Source organism: Motacilla alba, chromosome 1A, assembly GCF_015832195.1.
Source record: "Motacilla alba alba isolate MOTALB_02 chromosome 1A, Motacilla_alba_V1.0_pri, whole genome shotgun sequence".
Taxonomy (NCBI): domain Eukaryota; kingdom Metazoa; phylum Chordata; class Aves; order Passeriformes; family Motacillidae; genus Motacilla; species Motacilla alba.
In genome coordinates this window covers 69,072,074-69,091,212 of record NC_052031.1, presented here as the reverse complement: position 1 = coordinate 69,091,212, position 19,139 = coordinate 69,072,074, and the positions used below count along the sequence as shown (strand labels likewise).

The 19,139-nt window shown below is 38.9% G+C and overlaps 1 protein-coding gene across 1 annotated transcript in view; it reads left to right on the top strand.

Annotated features, from left to right (window-relative positions):
- The first annotated feature begins 11,532 nt into the window (after window positions 1–11,532).
- The window catches only part of SLC15A5 (solute carrier family 15 member 5), a 29,007-nt gene continuing 21,400 nt past the window's right edge, over window positions 11,533–19,139 (top strand). The window contains exons 1-3 of the mRNA XM_038154864.1: window positions 11,533–11,896; window positions 13,532–13,754; window positions 17,726–17,895. Of these exons, the coding sequence (XP_038010792.1) occupies window positions 11,533–11,896; window positions 13,532–13,754; window positions 17,726–17,895 (757 nt within the window). The remainder of the gene's footprint in view (window positions 11,897–13,531; window positions 13,755–17,725; window positions 17,896–19,139) is intronic.

Here is a 19,139-nt window from a genome sequence, read left to right as displayed (position 1 = left end):
GACATCATTGGAATGATTATGACCTGGAAGAAGCAATATTGAATGTAATCAGGAATTGACAAAAAATTCCTTCTGGTGGTTTGATAAAGTTGGTGTGAGTTGTGCAGAAGTGTTCACAGCCAGCAAGAATAGGTGCCACTGCCATGCACTTGCTCTGGAGTTCTGCCCTGCTGAACTTCCATAATTAGCAGAAATATTAATTTGATCCCCTTATTTCTCTTTCAAAGTGCAAGCTGTACACCTACACAAAGATATTGAATAGCCTGGAGACACAAGGAGTTAAAAAAAGAGGAAGTATAGCTGTGCTTTCCATTGTGTCACATGATTTCAGCTCACTTTTCTTAGTGAAAAACAGAACAGAGTCTAAACTGCTTTCAAAAAACAAAAGAAACGTTCTTGGGCAGTATTTTCTTAAGCTTTGTCTGTTTAAGTAACTAACTGCTGGGACAGATGGTAGATAAAAGAAAATGAATCTCCAGGATACCCCAAAATCCCCTTTGAATTTTTGAAAAAGAAGGAAAAAACAGGGAAAATTAAGATATCTTTTCATACTGCAGCTGTTCCCAGATGATAGACACTATCAAACCCTCGGGAACTTTGTATTTACTTTGGGAACCTGACTGCTTGAGGGACCTACCTGAGACTCAGGGAGAAGTAGCCAGGTGACAAATATTCTGTCTCTCTGTGGCAAAAAATTCCCACTGAGTGGGGACAGCGCAGCTCAATTTTCTTCCCCACATTAATGTCTCCTGAGATATGGTCAGCACAGAGCTGGGTTGGGGAATACAAAAGCTCAGTATCACAGCTTGTTAAAAAAATAAACAGGAAATCACTAGGAGTGTTTTCTTTCTTTTTCAGCAAAGTTCAAATTTCCAAAGGGAGAATAAAATCAGTAATTTCTGATACATCCAAAGCTTAGTATCACAAAAACTTTGAAGGTAATAAAAATAAGCAGCCTCTCTATTTTCCATTAGCAGGTGTCTGAGGCTTTGCTGAGACTCCTGCTGGCACAGAGAGATGCTAAATGCAGTATTTTGCCACCGTCACGGGGTGATTTATCTATGGAGTATAATTTTTTATGCAGCTGTTATACCTCAAGTGGTAAATAAGGCTTTGTCTGCACTCCAAAATTGTGCCACTTTAAATATACCGCTGTAATTAAAGTGCTACAACCCATTGGCTGTTGTTAGAGCCCTGTAAAACATCATTCTGTCATGTACTTGTCCCTGTGCAGCAAGGGGAGCAGGGTGATTTTGTACCGTATTGCACACTGAAGCTTTTTATTGATGTTACAGTTACATCCAAAAGAAAAAAAAAAAAGAAAAAAAAAGCTACTAAAATGTTATGCTGGGAGAGATCTTGAGTGTAGATAAAGTCTAAATCAGAGAGATTGTGAGCAGTTTCAGGTACAAACTATATTTTTCCGTGGTCAGGGATAATGGTGGCACATTATAGTCTGCATTAAATACCATTAATAATAAGAAGAGTGGGGCAAAAACATTTCCCCAAGATAGAAAACACAAGGTTTGTGGCAGTAGCACCAGCAGCCTTACCAATGAGCACAGAAGGATTTCTCAGCATCCAACTCGTGTGCAGAATTAAGACCATTTTATGTTTTCTATCAGCAGTCACATTGTCACCCTACTTTACAAAGTAGAACTGAAGTCTGGGCCGTGGTAGAAAATTGCCAAATAACTTGAAATACCTGGAGTACAGTATTTGTTTTCTGATTTCAAGTAAGCACTGAAATAAGTAAGTGCTTACTTAACAAGTAAGCACTATTCTTGCCAAGGGTTTCCAATAAGAATTGCAGCTGGGTAAAATTTATTTTAATGTCTGATTTCAAAAAATCAGATTAACTTAAATTAACTGTCTTTTTGCAAGGCAGAGCAATTTAGAGTCTATGTGAAATAGTATCTCTAGAAAATACAGAGTAAATATTAAATCTAGAATATCTAGAAAATTTCTGTGGGTTCTGTGGGTTATTCTCCCAGCAAGACAAATATCAACATAATGTTCAGTATCATGACAGAAGGGCTTTAAATGTTGTGCCCCACATGTAAAGCCCACGGTCTGATTTTCACACTGTTGAATATTTTGTAAAGGTTTCTTTATTTTTTTTTCCATCTCCTATGTAAAATTTGGAGTGGCTTTGATTCAACCTTATGTAAGTAGGGTCATTATTTGGGATCTTAGTTTTTCCTCTGATCTTCTTTAGGATTCTTCATTTCTATATTTGGCCCTGCTGCTAATTTGCAAGGGAGCCACAGATTCTCAGTACCATAACTGACCCATCTCTAGCATGGCAAACATTCCTTGCCTATCTGACAGAAACGTGCCAGACTTAATTAGCAGCAGAAAATGTTTTCAGAAGTGACTGGTTAGAGACATCCTGTGAAAATTGTCGCTCTTCAAGGCTATCAGGTTGAGCCTCTGGATGCATATTCACACTGAAAATTCACAAATTACTCGGAAAACAGTTGGCGCACTGATAAGATGCATTTTAAACACATTACTGCGTATCACAGCAAATATATTAATGGATACTTTCATGCACATATTTTGAAACCTATTTCTTTCCCTTATTCAATGCCAAAGACTGGAACTCCAATACACTCTTGGTTGGTGTATTCCATTTTGTCGAGCAGAGAAGGACAAACTCTGTCCATCCCACCTGCAAAACCCAGAGGTGAAACACACTACAGACCATGAGAAGAAACAATTTTAAAACTTCAATTTTAAGCTTAGATCTGCTCGGGATTTTACAGCTCCATCAGGATTTTACAACTCCATGAAAGTGTGCTTGTGTGACTGCCAAAATCCTTCACTGTGAAAAATATGTGTTGTGATTTCTTCACCAAACTGGAGGCAGCAGCCACTCGCAGAGCACACACAGGTGCTGTACAGCTGTTGATGATGGATCTCCTGCTTGCTGGCCTGATTTCCACTGGTGTTAACTCAACACAACACTGTAAACCTCTCTGGATGATTAGAAAACATTCCTCTGAAGGATGTGAACAAACATGAGCTACGAGCACTGTGCTGGAGATTATCTTATAAATGTAACATCTCTGCAGTGGGACAATATAACTCTGCTATTTTTTTCTCCTGACAGCTGCCTGGATTTTAACAGTTAGTTGCAATCACATTAAACATCTCCCTGCCATTTTTTTTTTAGCAGGAAGCATGATTCTTTTCTCTTGGAAGGAGCCAGACCAATTTGTGTGCTCTGTCATCCATAAGTAAGTGTAAGAACTGATCTGAATTCAGTGTTTATTTTCAGGTAGTGCAGTGTGATAATCTGAGAGACATAAACTCATTGAAAGTCTCCCATGGAATGGGAACTTGAAATTGTGAAAAGACACTAGAACCAAAGGTGTCTTCCTCACCCCTTGGAACGCTTGCCAGACTTTTTTTTTTTTCAGTTAAAACTTGAAGTCTTCTCTCTGAAATTGATGCCCACTGTTACACATGGAAAAAGCAAATATTTTGGTGGTGTGGCTGTACCACCGTGAAACCCTGCAGCCCATGTGCTCTCCTTGTGCATCACTTGGCACATAGGCTTCTCCTCCACCATTCCAGCTCAGCTGGGGGAGGAAATTAGGGTGTCCTTGTGTTTTTCTTTTCCTGTCAGATCCTAGTGTGATAGCCAAAATTTGGTTTGCATTCCTCCACCTTCATCTCTTCTGCCACAAATACAATTACTTGATGCTCGTCTCGCTAAGAGATTTCATATCTAAGATCTTCAAAGAGTCTGTCAAGGAGAAAGCAATAGGGAGAAAAGCTGAGAAACTCAAATGTAGGTTTAGGTCAATGTGCATTATGAATGTGACTAAACTACTGATGTACAAACACTTATGCATCTAACTGTAAAATGTGAGCACCTAATGCCAAATTTATTTCTCTGTTATTCCCTTTCTTTCTTTTTGAGTTTAGGCTCTCTTCCTGTAACGGTATCAATTATTTTTCAATAGTGTCTCACATCCCATTCTTTCTCATCTCTTTTTCAGTACCACCCTTTTCTCTGCTAAATCATCAAAGATATTTTTGTTCTTTTATTGTGGCAGAGTCTGTAAACACGACCTTAGAAAGAGAATTTCTGAGTGCAAGCATTTGTGATGCATTTGCACTAAAAGCTTTGAATTGCTATCTTTGATAAAGCTATTTGGTCTGATTATATTGTTTTGGAACCACACATTCAGGTGCACCTCTCTAAAAAAAAAAAAAAATAATTTTTCAAAATGTAGTATATTGCATGCCTCAAAATGGAGAAGGATTATTTTTAAACTCAGTGTATTCCATGTAAACAATTGTATTTCTGTCCTGAAATTCACACACCAGCACTTAAACTGAAATTTAAAGTCCAGTGTTTAAAAACCAATAACTCCGAATCTTAAAGATGTATCAAATATAAATAAAGGTAATAATTTTTGTAGTTTCTATTTCTCTTAAATTGCTTCCATGCTTTCAAAACTGCCTGGGCAGATGTTGCAGACATTTCTTGTATTGAACATGACAAATATTCTATGTGAGCACTGAATAGCAGGTGGAAGAGCCACTGAAGGCTGTAAGTGTGATTTTTAAGTGGAAATTGAAAATAGCATTTCCAAATAGGAATTTGATCTCATAGACTGCAATCCAACTGAGAGCAACCGTGCTTTGGGAAATTCAGTGATGTCTCTAAAGAGCCAAATGCAGTTAGCAAAAGGTGTATTCACATCATCAAATAGCAGAGGCCCAGAGGTGCAGCCAGCTCTAAAGTGAGGTGATGTGTTTTTATCAGTGTGTGAGACATGGGAAAACCTCCCCTTCCTTCCTAAACCCCTGCAGCTGAAAGCACCCAGCACCCACCCATTCCATCAGTGGAAAGGATTGTGTGAGACTCCTGTCATCTGTTTTGGTCCAAATCAGACAGGTTTAACAGTAAATGGAGTTGGAAAAGTTAATCTGATGTATTTCAGTTGAAGCTAATTTTGTAACACCCCCAGATTAGGAGTGTAACTTCAGTTTCTCACATTTTAGGCACACCGCTGACAATAAAGGACATTGTACCTGAAAGCATCACCTCCCTTTACCTGCTGACCATGCTGACACCTGTCATGAAGAACAAAACCTCGATCAAAAATCAGATTTAATGAGAAAATATTGGCCATTACAGGAGAAACATTTTAAATTCTGCCAGCTTCTCCCTCAATCAAGCCACACAGGGCACTGCAGACAGGGTCTGGGGCGACTCACACAGTTCTCAGCTTGTGGATGTTCAAGTTTGCAGATAGATAAATAAAATTATTTTACACTTCTTTCTGTACTAGCTTACAAGGCAGAAATGTGTATGAACATATAAGGGAAAGAGGAAAGGTTTCAAGAGGACTGTCTGAAAGTTCCTGTCATGAACTGTTATGTGATCATCTGTGCGATTTTATATGGGCAGGCAATCTGGGGTTCAAATGACCATTGACACATCCCATGCAAATTTGTGAGATTCCAGATATTATTCTGTGGATAAAACCAAAAACTTTGAGTACTTTTTTGAATACTTTTTCCTTTGTAAAAGGATGCTCTGCTGGGTCCAGCATTCAGCTCTCATTTTCTGCCAATCTTGGGCCAAAACTGGACTTTTCTCTCTCTTGTCTGTTGAAGAATTTCTCTCCTGTAGACATAATTAACTATTCATTGACATGGAGCCTTGCATTTGCCTCTTCCCAAATTCCAGGGGAGCAGCCCTAATCTCTAGGTTAAGAAAATCAGCTCCCATACAGCTCACAAAGCTTGACACAATGTGAAACTCCAGCAGGACAGATTAAAGATACCTGGGCACTGCAGTGGCTGGAAATCTCTCAGCTGAGGTGGGATCTGTTGTCAATCCCCTGCTCTGATGGAGATTTGCTTCTAGAAAAGATGCTGACACCTTTTCCTGGCTTCTCAGAAACCAGTTCTGTTGGGTGAGGGATGAATTTAGAGCAGAAACTCAGCACTTATATATGTATTTTAGAATACTAACCACAGTCTACTACATGGACTCGAATATAAATGAACTGTCACTATGGGAGAATAGTTGAAATCATCTTGGATGTACAGATAATATTGTCTCAACTGTGAACTCTGCTTTAGAATCTCATTTCAGCCTCTACCTAAAAATCTATATGTCAAAAGAAAATATCCTGGGTGCCATCTACAAACTATAACATGACACAAAAAAGCCATCTTTCTGTATGATAGAGCTACTTCTAATTTTCCCATTAGACCAAACGACACCATAAAGAATATCTGCCAACAACATGATATAAAACCATACCATGCATCATGAAAAATAATTGCAGTTCAATTACTCCTGAATTATAAAACCGTCAGCTAGGTGCAATAAAGACAAAAGCCTTAGAACATATGATAAACTGCTTAGCATAGATAATTATATATGTTTGAACAAAATCCCCAAAATAAAACATGTGCAGTTTGAAGGAACTGGGTAATCATGCCAAAATAATTCTCGTTTATAGTAAAGGTTTGAGGATCAGCAATTTTAAAACCATCTCCCTGGAAAAAAAAAATTATCAAAATAAATTAGCACTCATAGAGTGTAAAGTGAATTCCTCACTCACAGAGGTCATGCCCTGCTACTGGGAAAGAAACTTTTTTCTTCTCTCATCTCACTTAGAGTCTACTTTGCCAAAGTATTTAGTGGTGCTGCTCAGCATCACAGAATGGTTGAGGTTGGAAGGAACCTCTGGCAATTTTCTACTCTACCCTACCTTCTCAGAGCAGAGTCACCTGCAGCAGCTGGCTCACCACTGTCTCCAGCCAGGTTTTTAATACCTTCAGGAATGAAGATTCCACCTCATCCTCTCTGGGCAACCTCTTTCGGTATTTGGCAACCTCACAAGTTTTTAATTATCCCTAAATTGAGTTGCCTCTTGTCCTGTCACAGGGCAGCACTGAGGAGAGCCTGTCTCTGCCCTCTTTGCACCTTCCCTTCAAGTATTTTTATACATCAATAAGAACCTCCTGAGCCTTCTCTGCTCCAGGCTGAGCAGTGCCAGCTCTCCCAGCCCCTGGTCGTGTCAGGGATGCTTCAGTGCCCTCAGCATCTTCATGGTTCTTCACTGCACTCACTCCAGTGTGTTCACATCTTGTACATCCTTGTCCTGCTTCAGGTGCCGTGGAAAAAGCCATGAAATTCATGCTTCGTGCCACTTCTGTGCTTTTGCCACACTCCCTGCTTAAATAAGAAAAAGAGAGGGACAAAAATTACACTGGGGGGGAAGTGGGATTCAGGGAGAAGGCTTTTGCAGGACAAGCAGAGAAAATAAGGGTTATAGAAGATTTCCTGCCTACACTCTCCCCCAGGACATCTTGGGAGAGGGATTTAAGTCTCTTTCTTGGTCTGCTGCATTTCAGCAGAATAAAGAAAATGGCTTTTTCACTATTTTTGATTATTAATCACTATTCACTATTATTAATCACTTAATCACTATTTTTGATTATTATTATATTAGAAAAAAACACAGCTTTAAAGCTTAAAATACAGCTTTCCCATAAATTCAAAGTCTCAACTTGATCTTGCACTTTCACAGACAAAAGTGGCCATGGAAAAAGACAGACATAACATCCCTCCTGCAGCAAGGCAGAAGTGGGTGAGGTTTCCAGTTACCATCTGGCTAAAGTGTTGAAACTTGCAAAAATACTTACCAAAAGGAAAATAAAATTATTCAAAGCTGATGTAGTAGCATAGTTCCAGAACTTCTCAGAGAATTTCTCATATAATCAGTGATTTTAAGAACTGGTTATTTCATAGATGCCATTCTTCAGCCTTTAAAGTAGCCTTTTAAAAAAATTGAGAGATCTTTATAAAATATAAAACAATTTTATTTTTAGTAGATTTGCTAACGTAACAGATTTCATAAATTGGCATTCTCAAACTCATGATGACTACATTTCAGTTTCTTAATTGACCTTTTACATGCTCCACAAGCACTTGGGGTTTGCAGTATTCATTCTTCTGGTATGCAGTCAGACAAAGACTAGGCAGCATTTTTACTGATGCTGATGAAGTTTCTCAGAAGCATCAGATATGGGTTTGAAATTCTGGGAACTCCAAGAGAAGCACTGCCATAATCTGTCACAGTTCTCTCTTAGGCCAGAGTACTCTGAGACTCCAGAGACAGGCAGTGCAGAAATCACCGAAATAGTTGTCTGAGGTAACAATTCCAACAAAAGAAGTTTCATTATTCACCTGTAAAATAAGATGTAGGGAATAGGAATTAACACATTGGCCTACAAAAGAATAAAAATATTAATAGAAAAAGACAAAGTTCACCCTAGAAGCTAAATTAGTATTAGTAAATTACTTTTTTTTAACCATGAACTTTTTGCTCTGCATTTCTTCTGTGTTTTAAATTTTTAGTCATCAAGTCAGTGGTCATTGAGCCAGCTTCTCAAACCATGCAAGTTAATGGGAATCCTGGTGCTGACTGGAAGGATTTGACCCACATAAGGTTTTATTTACAAGTGTCAAAATTCTTGTGTTGCACTGTTAGCCTTGTCCATATCAATTATGTTTCCACCCTGGATATTTAGCAGGAACCACAGCCACTGCTATGATGATGGGTAACACCTTTCACATGTTTTTTAAAAGAGAATAAAGCTGAATTAAATTTACTAAAAAAAGTTAGAGAGACCGACCTTTCTAGAACACAAACAGAGGTCTAAAGCCTCTCTGAACTTTTAGCTAGAACTGTTGTGCTGGACACTGAAATTCTGCCTCTTCAATTTCAGTAAATTACCTCTACAATAAAAACACTGACAATTATTATCCCTTGTCGGAGGAAATTAGTAGAAAATTTCAGTTCCAACCTGAGCAGCTTAATTCACTTGCCTAATGTCAATGCGTGGGTTCTAGTTTGAGAAAAGTAACCTTTAACCTGGGGTGATAGGGCACCAAAGAGCAACTCTTTTATTAACAGCCAGACCTCTCCAGGGCTGACACCTCCGTGTGAGAAACACGTATTTTTATAAACCTCTCCCCAAGATGTGACTGCCACATTTTCAGATCTTTAAAGAAGATTTGTTTAAAAAAACACACAAAGCCCTTGTTGGCAGACAGAAGCACTGCCAGAAGGGCTGGATTTTGAAATAGCAGTTATTTTATGTGTCCAGTTTCAGTATATATATAAAGCTCTACATATGTTAATGCAAATAATAGAGGTTTTTCATCAGGCTTTATGCAGTTTTATTACCTTGGGTAAGAACAAGCCAACTGAATGCCAGATGATTCAACTAGAATTCACTAGCAAACATGTCAAGTAAATAGACTGACCACCTGTAATTGCTGCAGAAGTGATTAAAAAAGTAAATCGATAAAGATCCTATTGTTACATGAAGCTGTACACTCTCTTGGCACTGCACATGTTAATCGTGTGCTGATTGATCCGGGACTGTCAGCACCACACCCTTATTGATCACATGCAAAGGCAATTCAAAATTAATCATGAAAATCACCCAATTCCTGCTTTCTAGGGCATTTATAAGGCTTGGTCAATTGTGCCCTTTTCCCAGCTTGTAACCCCAAATTTGGGTAAATGAAACCACATGAGAAGTAAGAGCCATCCCAGCTAGGAGCCCTGCTCTCTGTGCTGCTTCCTGTGATGTGATTCCCTGTGAGCTGCCAGCACCCATGAGAACAGGTAAACTTGGCACTCTGAAGGAAAACAGAGCATTTTACATCCAAATGTCTATTGGAGCAAGAGTTTATTTGTCCTTCTGTTTGCTGGCTGATATTAAGATACAGTTATTTTTGCTTAAAGAAAAAGGAAAAATTATTTTATTTATGAGCAGTTAGATAAAACATGAAGTTGTTCTGTTCATGATACAGAAGATATGTGCACCTCTGAGTTAAAATACTTTTATCTGTCCTGTGTTAGTTTGAGATTGGCTTCTTTAGGCTTTGATGAAGAAACTGAGGTATACTTTTGACTTCTCTGGTTGGTTTGCTCAAAGGAGGATCATTTTAGCTATCATGGATGAGATAACAGAAGTAGTTCTTGGTATAAGTCACAGCTTCACAGCTCTTTTCATCCCCAATTGAATGTCTCTGAAAATTGTGAGGTTTTTGCTGTCTGAGCTCTTGTTTTAGACTTGCAATAGTTTAAAAGTATATTTAATTTTAGGAAACAACCTATTACTACTTAGACTTAAGCTTCAGAGTTTCTAGGCTTTGTGTTTGAATCACAGTTGCTTTTTTTTTTTTTTTGTAGTAATCTTGGAATCTTTATCCATACTGGTTATACCATAACATAATCTTTATCCATACTGTGCTTCTGTTTTGTGATATAGTAGTTATCATCTTCTAAATTGATCTGAAGAGGCCAAATTTGAGTAGTTATAAGGACAGATGGAAGAAAACAGCAGAACCCATGTCTCAAAAAATGCCATCAGAAACAGTGAGAGCTCTGTTTAGAGAAGCTGACCTGGTGTCCCACTTCCTTGTAACATGTGCATGCATTTACATTTGCACAAGACAGGTGTGGGATGCTTCCAGTTGTAGGTGGGAGCATTTTGATCAGGTGTTAGTGATCTTAATGAGCTCCACTAAATGGAGAAGCTGGTCTGGGAACTCAGCAGACTTTGCTGTGGATAAAGTAGCAGGAATGTTATAAAGCACTGTGAGTTTGGCTCTTTCTAATTCCCTTTCAAGGCTGTAATAGCTTTTGTTTGATATGAAAGAAAACATAAAACCTTGCCTGTGCCCCTTCCCCTTCTGGTGCATTGTAGCTACAGAGCAGAATCTGCCTTAAGAAACAGCTGTGGACTAGGCTGTTTTTAGGTTCCTCTTTTTTCTTTTGATTATAAATCCAACTTACTTTATTTTAAAATTTGTTTTTCTAACTTAAACCTAGTAGCGTTACTTAATTTTTATAATTACCTTTATCTGAAATTCAACCAGAAATAGAAAGAAATAGCACAATCATTTGATAATGTTAACCTAAAAAAAAAAAAATTCCTGTCTTTATCTACTTGCTGTTTTTCACTTGTTGCCTAATTAAAGTATTGGATGGTTTTAACCAAATTATTTTCTCAATCTGTTATTTGAATTCTGCTGAAAATGTTAGCTTTCATGTGTGTTTAAACCTTTATCTTTAACATACAGATTGTGTTTAGCATCCAGTATTGGATTCACATAATTTAATAGGTAATATAATTCTGGGGGAAAAAAAAATCTCGTTCACCCCCAAGTGAACTAATTAAATAAACTACTTAACTTCCTGGTGTTGCTCTATTCAGAAGCTGAAATGTTCATGTAGTTCTTTGATTCTTTTTTTTGTTTGTTTGTTTGTTGGGTTTTTTTAAATATTCTTTGATCCTATATGTAATATCTCAAAAGTGACAGGTGCCCTCAGAAATTGTAGTAGCAGAGTGTGGAATTCAAAGCGAGACTCTTACCAGTCTGCTAATGACAGTGGAGGAGCACAGAGCACCTGTAACTCAAGCTGATCTACTCAAAAAAAATTAAAAAAATAAAAAATAAAAAAGACAGGCATGCCTGATGCAGACAGAAGAGACACGCAGGAGAAGGGATTTTTGAACCACATGGCTGACAAGGAGCAGGGCCCTGGGAGAAGCAGCCGTGCTGGGAAGCTGCCTGAGGCTGAGAAGAAGCTGCACGAGGCCGTGTGCGTGCTGCTGGTGGAGCTGTGCGAGCGCTTCACCTTCTTCGGCATCGTGTGCAACATGATCCTCTTCTGCACGGCCAAGCTGGGCTACTGCAGCCACCAGGCAGCCATGGTCAACATGGGCTTCGTGGGCACCTCCACGCTCACCCCCGTGCTGGTGGGCTGGCTGGCAGAGTACCTGGTGGGCAGGACCAAGCTGGTGTGCATCTGCATGTTCCTGCACTTCCTAGGTAGGTGACAGCGTCGTGTTTTGCTCCTTCTCTTGTGGGAATGTGCTCTAGAGCGTGGGGTTTGGCATCTGTATTCCCCAAGCTCCTCTAACAGCTCATTACTGAGCTCCCCCTCTGCAAAATGCACTGCAGTGTTTTCACCTTGGCAGCTTTCAGCGAGACAAAGCAACGTTTGTGTGTGCGTCTTGTGTAGCTGGTACACAAGCTTGGCTCCTCCGAAGTGGCTCAGAGCATGGATGCTCAACTCTTAAAATTGATCTCTAAGGTTATTCGTGTTTGGCACAAATGCCAGGCTTCAGTCAAGGAGAATTTAGGAACTGCTTCCCTGCTGTTAGGAGTAAGATTGTATATAAAGGTACAAAGGAGTTTTGTATTTGGGCAAGAAAAGTATTTAAGAACACACCAGTATACGCAAACTTTGTGTATCTTAACACCTGCACTGAGGGCCTGCCTGCTGTTGGCACAATCTGGATCTTCCCTGGTTATTATTTTGAGCACTTTTTACAGAAAAAGCACTGCTCAAACAAAATCCACCTGTCCTGCAGCAGGTAGGGCATCTCCCATGTGCTATTTTGGCCTCCTACTGTTGGGCATCTCCCAGCACAACCTGCTGGTTACTCTGTCAAATTAAACCAAGCTGATAGAAATGCTTCTTGCTTGGACCAGTTGTTGAGCAAGTCTGATTTCTACAATAGCCAGACACATTGTTATTTAGACACACGACAGAGCAAGTGAAAAAAGAAAAAATCAGAACACTCCTGAAATGTTCTTGAGCTGATTGCAAAACCATTATTCAAGCAGTCTGGAAAAATGTTTGCTGTTGTGTTCCACTGCTTCTCCCCTGGTATTCTGGTTTAAATCTCTTTCTGCCGCTTGTCCTTTCAGTGCTTTTCTTAAAGTAGAAGATTGGAGACACAAACACCATTTGATGCATTTGGGCATTGTTTTAACTAGAGCATTTCTTCCTTTGGAGATAAATCATTAAACATTCCTGATATATTAAAGTTGAATGCACAGTCATGGTAGTGGCTAATGCTGGTGTTGTTGAAACAGCGATATATTTTAAGCTTTAAGTCCATTAAAACTTGAAAAATCTACAGATGACTAAATCTGAAAGACTTGCTTTGCAGACTAGAAAAAGCAAATGCAATTTGTGGCAGAGCTTCTATAGTTAAATATTCTGAAAATCCTGTTTTCTATGAGATTTTCTGAAAAATCATGCTTTCTGCTACAGAAAAAAGAATTTTTCCACAGAAGTTTTGAAAATTTATTTCTTAAATTATGATTCCTATTACAATTCTGGGATTTTAGAAGAAAAAAATTCTGCACTCCCCTGTGGGATGTTTTGTGGGTGCTTTTGGTTAATTGGTGGTTCAGTTGATAGAAGAACCTGAACCCTTGCAAGCACTTCAGAGGAGGTTTGGTTTCTCAGAGGTTCATAGTAGTATTGCTTTGCATAACACCAAAAAATTTTCTGCCTCTCTACAGAATTCTGCCTCTACGCTTTTCTGTTGTTTATCTTTGATGTTCCACCTGTCTTTTCATACCTGCACAGAACACACCCGCTCTAAGACATACAAGTCTTATTGATCTGGTTCTAATTCCTTTCCAATGACAATTTTCTTTCCATTCCAGGCACAGCACTGTTGCCCGTGGTGTCATTCCCCTTCGAAGACATCCACATCGACAGACGACACGTTCTCCTCACCCTGCCCAAAAGGGAGCAGAAAATCGTGTTCTACTTTGCACTCCTCACAGCCAGCCTGGGAATAGGAGGCATCAGAGCCATTGTGTGCCCTCTGAGTGCCTACAGCCTCGAGGACTGTGGGCCAAAGGAGCTGCTTTCATTTTTCAACTGGTTGGTAATTTAATGTTGGCTAAATATCTGTCGGGAGTGGTAGAGAATTGCTTTGAAAGTCAAACATTCTGTGAATGATAGGTTTCATGTTTTGTTTTTAATGGCAGAACTTTGAGATTTTGGAAGAGTTTCCAAGAGTTAAAACTCTTCCTGACTTCATCCTTTTGCTCATAGATGATAATCTGTTTTGGCCACCTACAGAAGTGCTCAGTTAGTTTTCAGGATTAAACAATTTGCCCAAATACTCAAAAGACTTGCTAACATTTTTGCTGTTGGAATAACATACTCCGTTTGGTTTTCTGCCTTTAACATGGCTATGCCTTTAGGATATTTTGCTGTTGCTCCCTAACAGTGTCAAAATTCAATGATATATTGAGATTTACATCAGGGTAAATTTTTGGCAGTAGACTGCTGGTTTGCTGGAAGTCAGGACTGTGAGTTATGCTAAACTCAGTGGTAGGGATCTGCTATATTATTTCACCTTTGTTGCTGAGAAGTTCTGGCATCTGATAAACCACTTGTCATTTGTATTTTGGTTGATTTTTTTTTTCATTCTTTAGGAATAATTGCTCTTAAAATGGTTCTTAAAATCAGGGTTTGAATTTTTTTATTTTTTTTGTATTAATTTTTTTTTCTCTGTGCATCAGGGAGGTAATTTTTGATGGTTTGTTTGCCCTTATTTTCCCCTTCTGTAGCCCTATAGAGAGTGCTATATTCTCTGGTTAAACCATGCAGTGGGACTCCCCATATTTCTGCTTCAACCCAGAGTGTAAGAAAGCCCTAAACTGCTCTTTTTTTTTTCTCCTTTACATGCATGGTTATTAAAATAAAAACTGAGCACATTTGCATATTAATAATGCAATGCTGAAGAATCAATGAAGATCTTGGTGAATCAGATCTCTCCTCCTTTGGGGATGGCTTTCCTGGCTATTCTTTTTTCCTCTAATTATGTTAATATCGAGGAGTTTTGAATTAAATCCAAACTTCAGTGAATAAAGTAGCTTTACCAAAGGTGGATGAGACTGTTTAGTTCCTTAGAGCAGATTTTGCCTCCTTGACCTGCCCATAGCAGAGAAGAGGAAAAAAAAAATCCTTCCTTTTTACTCTATTCTGAGTTTTAATCCTTAATTAGCAACATCATTTTGATTAAATAAGACTCTGGGGGATTAAGACTGGAGAGCAATCAGTTGTTCTGAAGGATAGCTCTGGAGAGTTTATTGTACTGTGGTCTTAGCCATTCAGAATTGTGTTTAATCAAAGTGACATTTCTCAGTGTTGATTACAAAGGAGATATAATAGGAATAAAAAGTTCCTTGGGGGAATCCAAATGGGTCAGTTCTTGGAACTTTGGAAATATCAAGTAAAGCACATGTGCAATTCAAAAAAATTTAATTTTTGTACTGGCACCCAAGGAGGGGCTCTGGAATGCCATCTCAAAATTTAGAAAATTGGAGGGCTCATTCTAAGCATTTCTAATCTCATTAAACCCCTCAGAATATAATCACTTTTTCTTGGCAGTCTGTTCCCTCTTGGTGGGTGTTTTTCATGGGACTGAATCTTAAAATGATATCAAATGGGATGGCATACTCTTGATGAGTTTGAGTCTGGTCTTACCAAGTCCTGTTTAAACAAGCAGAACTACTGAATTAAAGATTGGGTTAAAAGTCCTGGTAGTTACCTGTTTTCTAATTCAATCCTTCAAGAAGATTGCTTGGCACACCTTACAGACTGGTTCTAAGCTGCAGTATGTGCTGTGGCTCTGACCTTATAAACAAATAGAATATACAATACTAAGTGAAGAAGAAGCTTGGATTCTGTTGGATTAGGTTTTTCTAGGGCCTTCTGCATTTGCAGGGTTAAGGTTATGGACTGGTTCTGTTTTGCAGGAGGAGAAATCTGTTCTGTCTGTGGGGGCAGAGAATGAGAGCAAAGGGTACAGTGAGAATGGGCAGAGCTGTATCTTGTCTTACAGACTTGTAAAAAACTGCAGAGAATGTGAGACCAATGGTGCTTTCCACCCTCACTCTCTCTGTTTTGTTTCCACATATTGCAGATCAATTTCTGCCATTTCCTCAATACACTTTACTCTTCAACTTTTAAAACTTTTTCTACCTCTTTGGGATTCTTTTCCCCCACTTTGTTTTTGCAGAGAACTCCATAATCATTCTGAGAAAACTGACCTCCTCCTACGAAGATGTATAAACATTACCAATAATTTTCAATAAGAACCACCTGGATGGATGTTACTTCTTTAAAGTTTTCACCACAAATGCATTCCTGTAAAATGTTTTAAGAAGAGTATTGGGTTTAAGTGGGCTTGGAGCATTTAAGTTTGTATCTGCTCTGCATTCTTGAAATGAGCCTCTCAAGCTGGCTTTTGGCTCTCATTGTGAAGAGGCCTTTCAGGAAGGTGCTCTTCCCTGCAAAACTAGGCAGAATATTCAGCCTGATGTATCTGACTAATCTGCCGTGCCCCAGTGTGGGCTCTGAGACTCTTTATGTAATAAAGGCCTGAATACTGATCTGTTGCTGTCAGTACAGCATGAGCACAGCCCAGAATTCTGGTATGGGTGTTGAGGTTAGTTTATATTTCTTGTTTTGGACGTAGGGATTGCTGAACACATTGGTTGGTTTTTTTTTTTTTCTTCTCAATTTTGTAAGAGGAACTTTACATTTCTGTCATAGAGTATGTTGCTATGAAGCAGTGAAAAATGAAAGTGCTCTGTTTTTCCTGCTCTTCAGGGTTTCTTTGGACTCTCCTTTTTTCACCAAACACTCACAGAGTCATGAGAAATGTCAGGACCTTGGGTAGCTCAGGCACAACTCTTTAAAAAGTTTGGAAAACAGCCACTGAAGCTTCTGACTTAATAATTGTCAGTGAAGAATTGATTCAAAACTTTTACACAAGTTCTATCCAAATGAGTCATGTAATTATATTTTTTAAAAGCTTTGGTTGGATGGGTCAATATTTTTATGTACAAAATCCCTTCAACTGTATCATCATCGAGTAACATAATTCCAAATCTTTTGTCACTGAGACGATAATTCTAGATTCATTAGCCCAAATACTCAAGTTCAAACAGCATGCGTGATGCAGAAGTGGCACTGAACAAGAAAATGAGCTTTTCTTCTTCCAGTAATATGTATTAAGCTTTATAATTGTGCATTTCACCTTTAAATGAAACCATTTTGCCATGGCTCCAGCAAAGGCAGAGGAATCTCTTCTTGCAGTTGCTTCCAGAGTGTAATCTTTGACACATTGGGACAGTGCTGCTCAGTAATTGTGCTCTTTTCAGGGGTTCCAAGCTGCAGTAGGCCTGCCACTAGTGGTATGCCATCTGCTTCCAGGAGTGTGTGATTTATCCTTTGGATGTCTTCTGTGATTAGCAGGGGCTCAGTACTTACTTGGGAAGCACCCCTACTACAAATGACAGTCTCAGAGAAAATTATGGTGGGGAAGCTCCTTATCAAGATATTCCAGAAGCCAACAAAAATTCAAGCTGAGCCTGGCAACTAATAACTGATAAATCAAATGTTAATATTTCTTGCATTTTTTTAACATTTAATATTTCTTAACCAAAGAGTGGTGGCATTAAGACATTTCTCTCTTAATCTTGAAGCATATGATTGGATGATATTTCACACGCAAAACTTGTTACCAGATATTAAATGTGTAAATGGTAAATGTTGATGTATTTAATTAATGTCACCCACAAGAATATTTCCAGTACCAGACTGATAATTTGTTCAGCTCTGCTGCCTTAGTACACTTACTTTAATCATATACCTCTTGGAGCTGAGACATTTGAGTGAAAATCTGTTTTAATTGCTGTGCTAATGTGTGCATGGTACTGATGCTGTCCATGATTACTATACTTAACCATGCCTTTAATTGGATGTTTTAATCTTCTGTAAAACCTTTTATATTACTCAGCCTCTCCACTTTTCTCTCTCTTGTCTCTGTGTTCCAGGTTTCACTGGCTGGTTAACTTGAATTCAGCAGTGGTCTTTGTCAGCATTTCTTACATCCAGCAGTCCGTGGCCAGGAACCTTGGCTTTCTTATCCCATTTGTGTCTGGGCTTATGGCTATGATCACAATTCACATGGTTCGGGGTGAAATGATTTACAAACCCAAAACAGGTGAGAGGCAGCTCTGTGTTAGGAAACATCTTCAGAGATTACTTTCACAGAAGAAATCAATTTGCATATCTAAACTATTTCTTCTACAACTCTGCCCTGTTTGCTGGCAGATCCTCGGGGTTTAGCCCTCCAAAATCTGCCTGTGAGAAATTCTATCCATCCTTTAGAGATTCTGGGTAGACTGTAAAAGTGGGAAGCAGTCTCTGGTAAACTCATGGTTGTTCCCTGTCGTGTCACAGCCTTTGCAGGAAGGGGTGTCATATGCCTGCTGCTGGTGGCATTGATCTTGTCACGTTTCATCCAACCTTTTTTCTGCCCAACTCTTCACATTCCAAAGGAAAGGAGAGGGCCATGGCCATCTTGGAGACAAGGTCAGATAAGCCAGGACACAGGTGTGCTGCTGCTTTACTGACTCTCTGCTGGGCTCCTCACAGGGCACTCAGTGCATCTTCTGGATTCAAACCCTTGCAGAGCAGTAGCACCCCATTACTGCTTCTTAGTCTCTTTTTGTCAATGTCCAACCTCCAGTGCAAAGCAAAACAACCTCTCTCTAACTTTAAACATCTCTGCCAATGAATTGAGCAAATACCAAATTTCCTGTTATCTGTTATTTACTCCTGAAACTAACTCTGCTTTGAGAAGAGCCCCAAGTCCCACTTATTTTCTATTTAGCTTCTTAGTCAATTCTCTCTGGAATTCTGCACTATTTTTTTCTTTTAGTCTTCAGATTTGCTCCTAAAATAATCTAAGTGTGAAATGTCAACATCATTTGCAATGAGTGGAGAGAATACTTGCCAAGTACAGTCCCACAGAACAATAAAAACTCTACCAACTCTCTGTTTTCAGGTTTTGATATGCTAGTTCAGATTTTATTTTACAGTGACAACATTCTGCAGGTTAATTCCACACAGCCAGGGAGTTTTAAATATAAGTTTGTCTTATAAAATGCCCTTACTTAGTTCTTTAAAGCAAGTGCTTCCTCTAGGTGCCAATGGATATTTCTAGAAAATTATTTCCACATCAGAGATAGTAGGGAGACATTTTCATTCTGCAATCTTAGTTCATTTTGGGGCTTGGAAAGTATTTATTTATAGATATTCAACTTATTATAGTGCTTCAGCACTCAGAAAAACATAGAAGTGCCACAACCCCCATTTGTATGGATGGCAATTTGCCAAAGGTAAATGAACTTTCATTCCCAAGCCTGAAGCTGACAGTTTTGTGCTCATTCCACTTTCATTTCA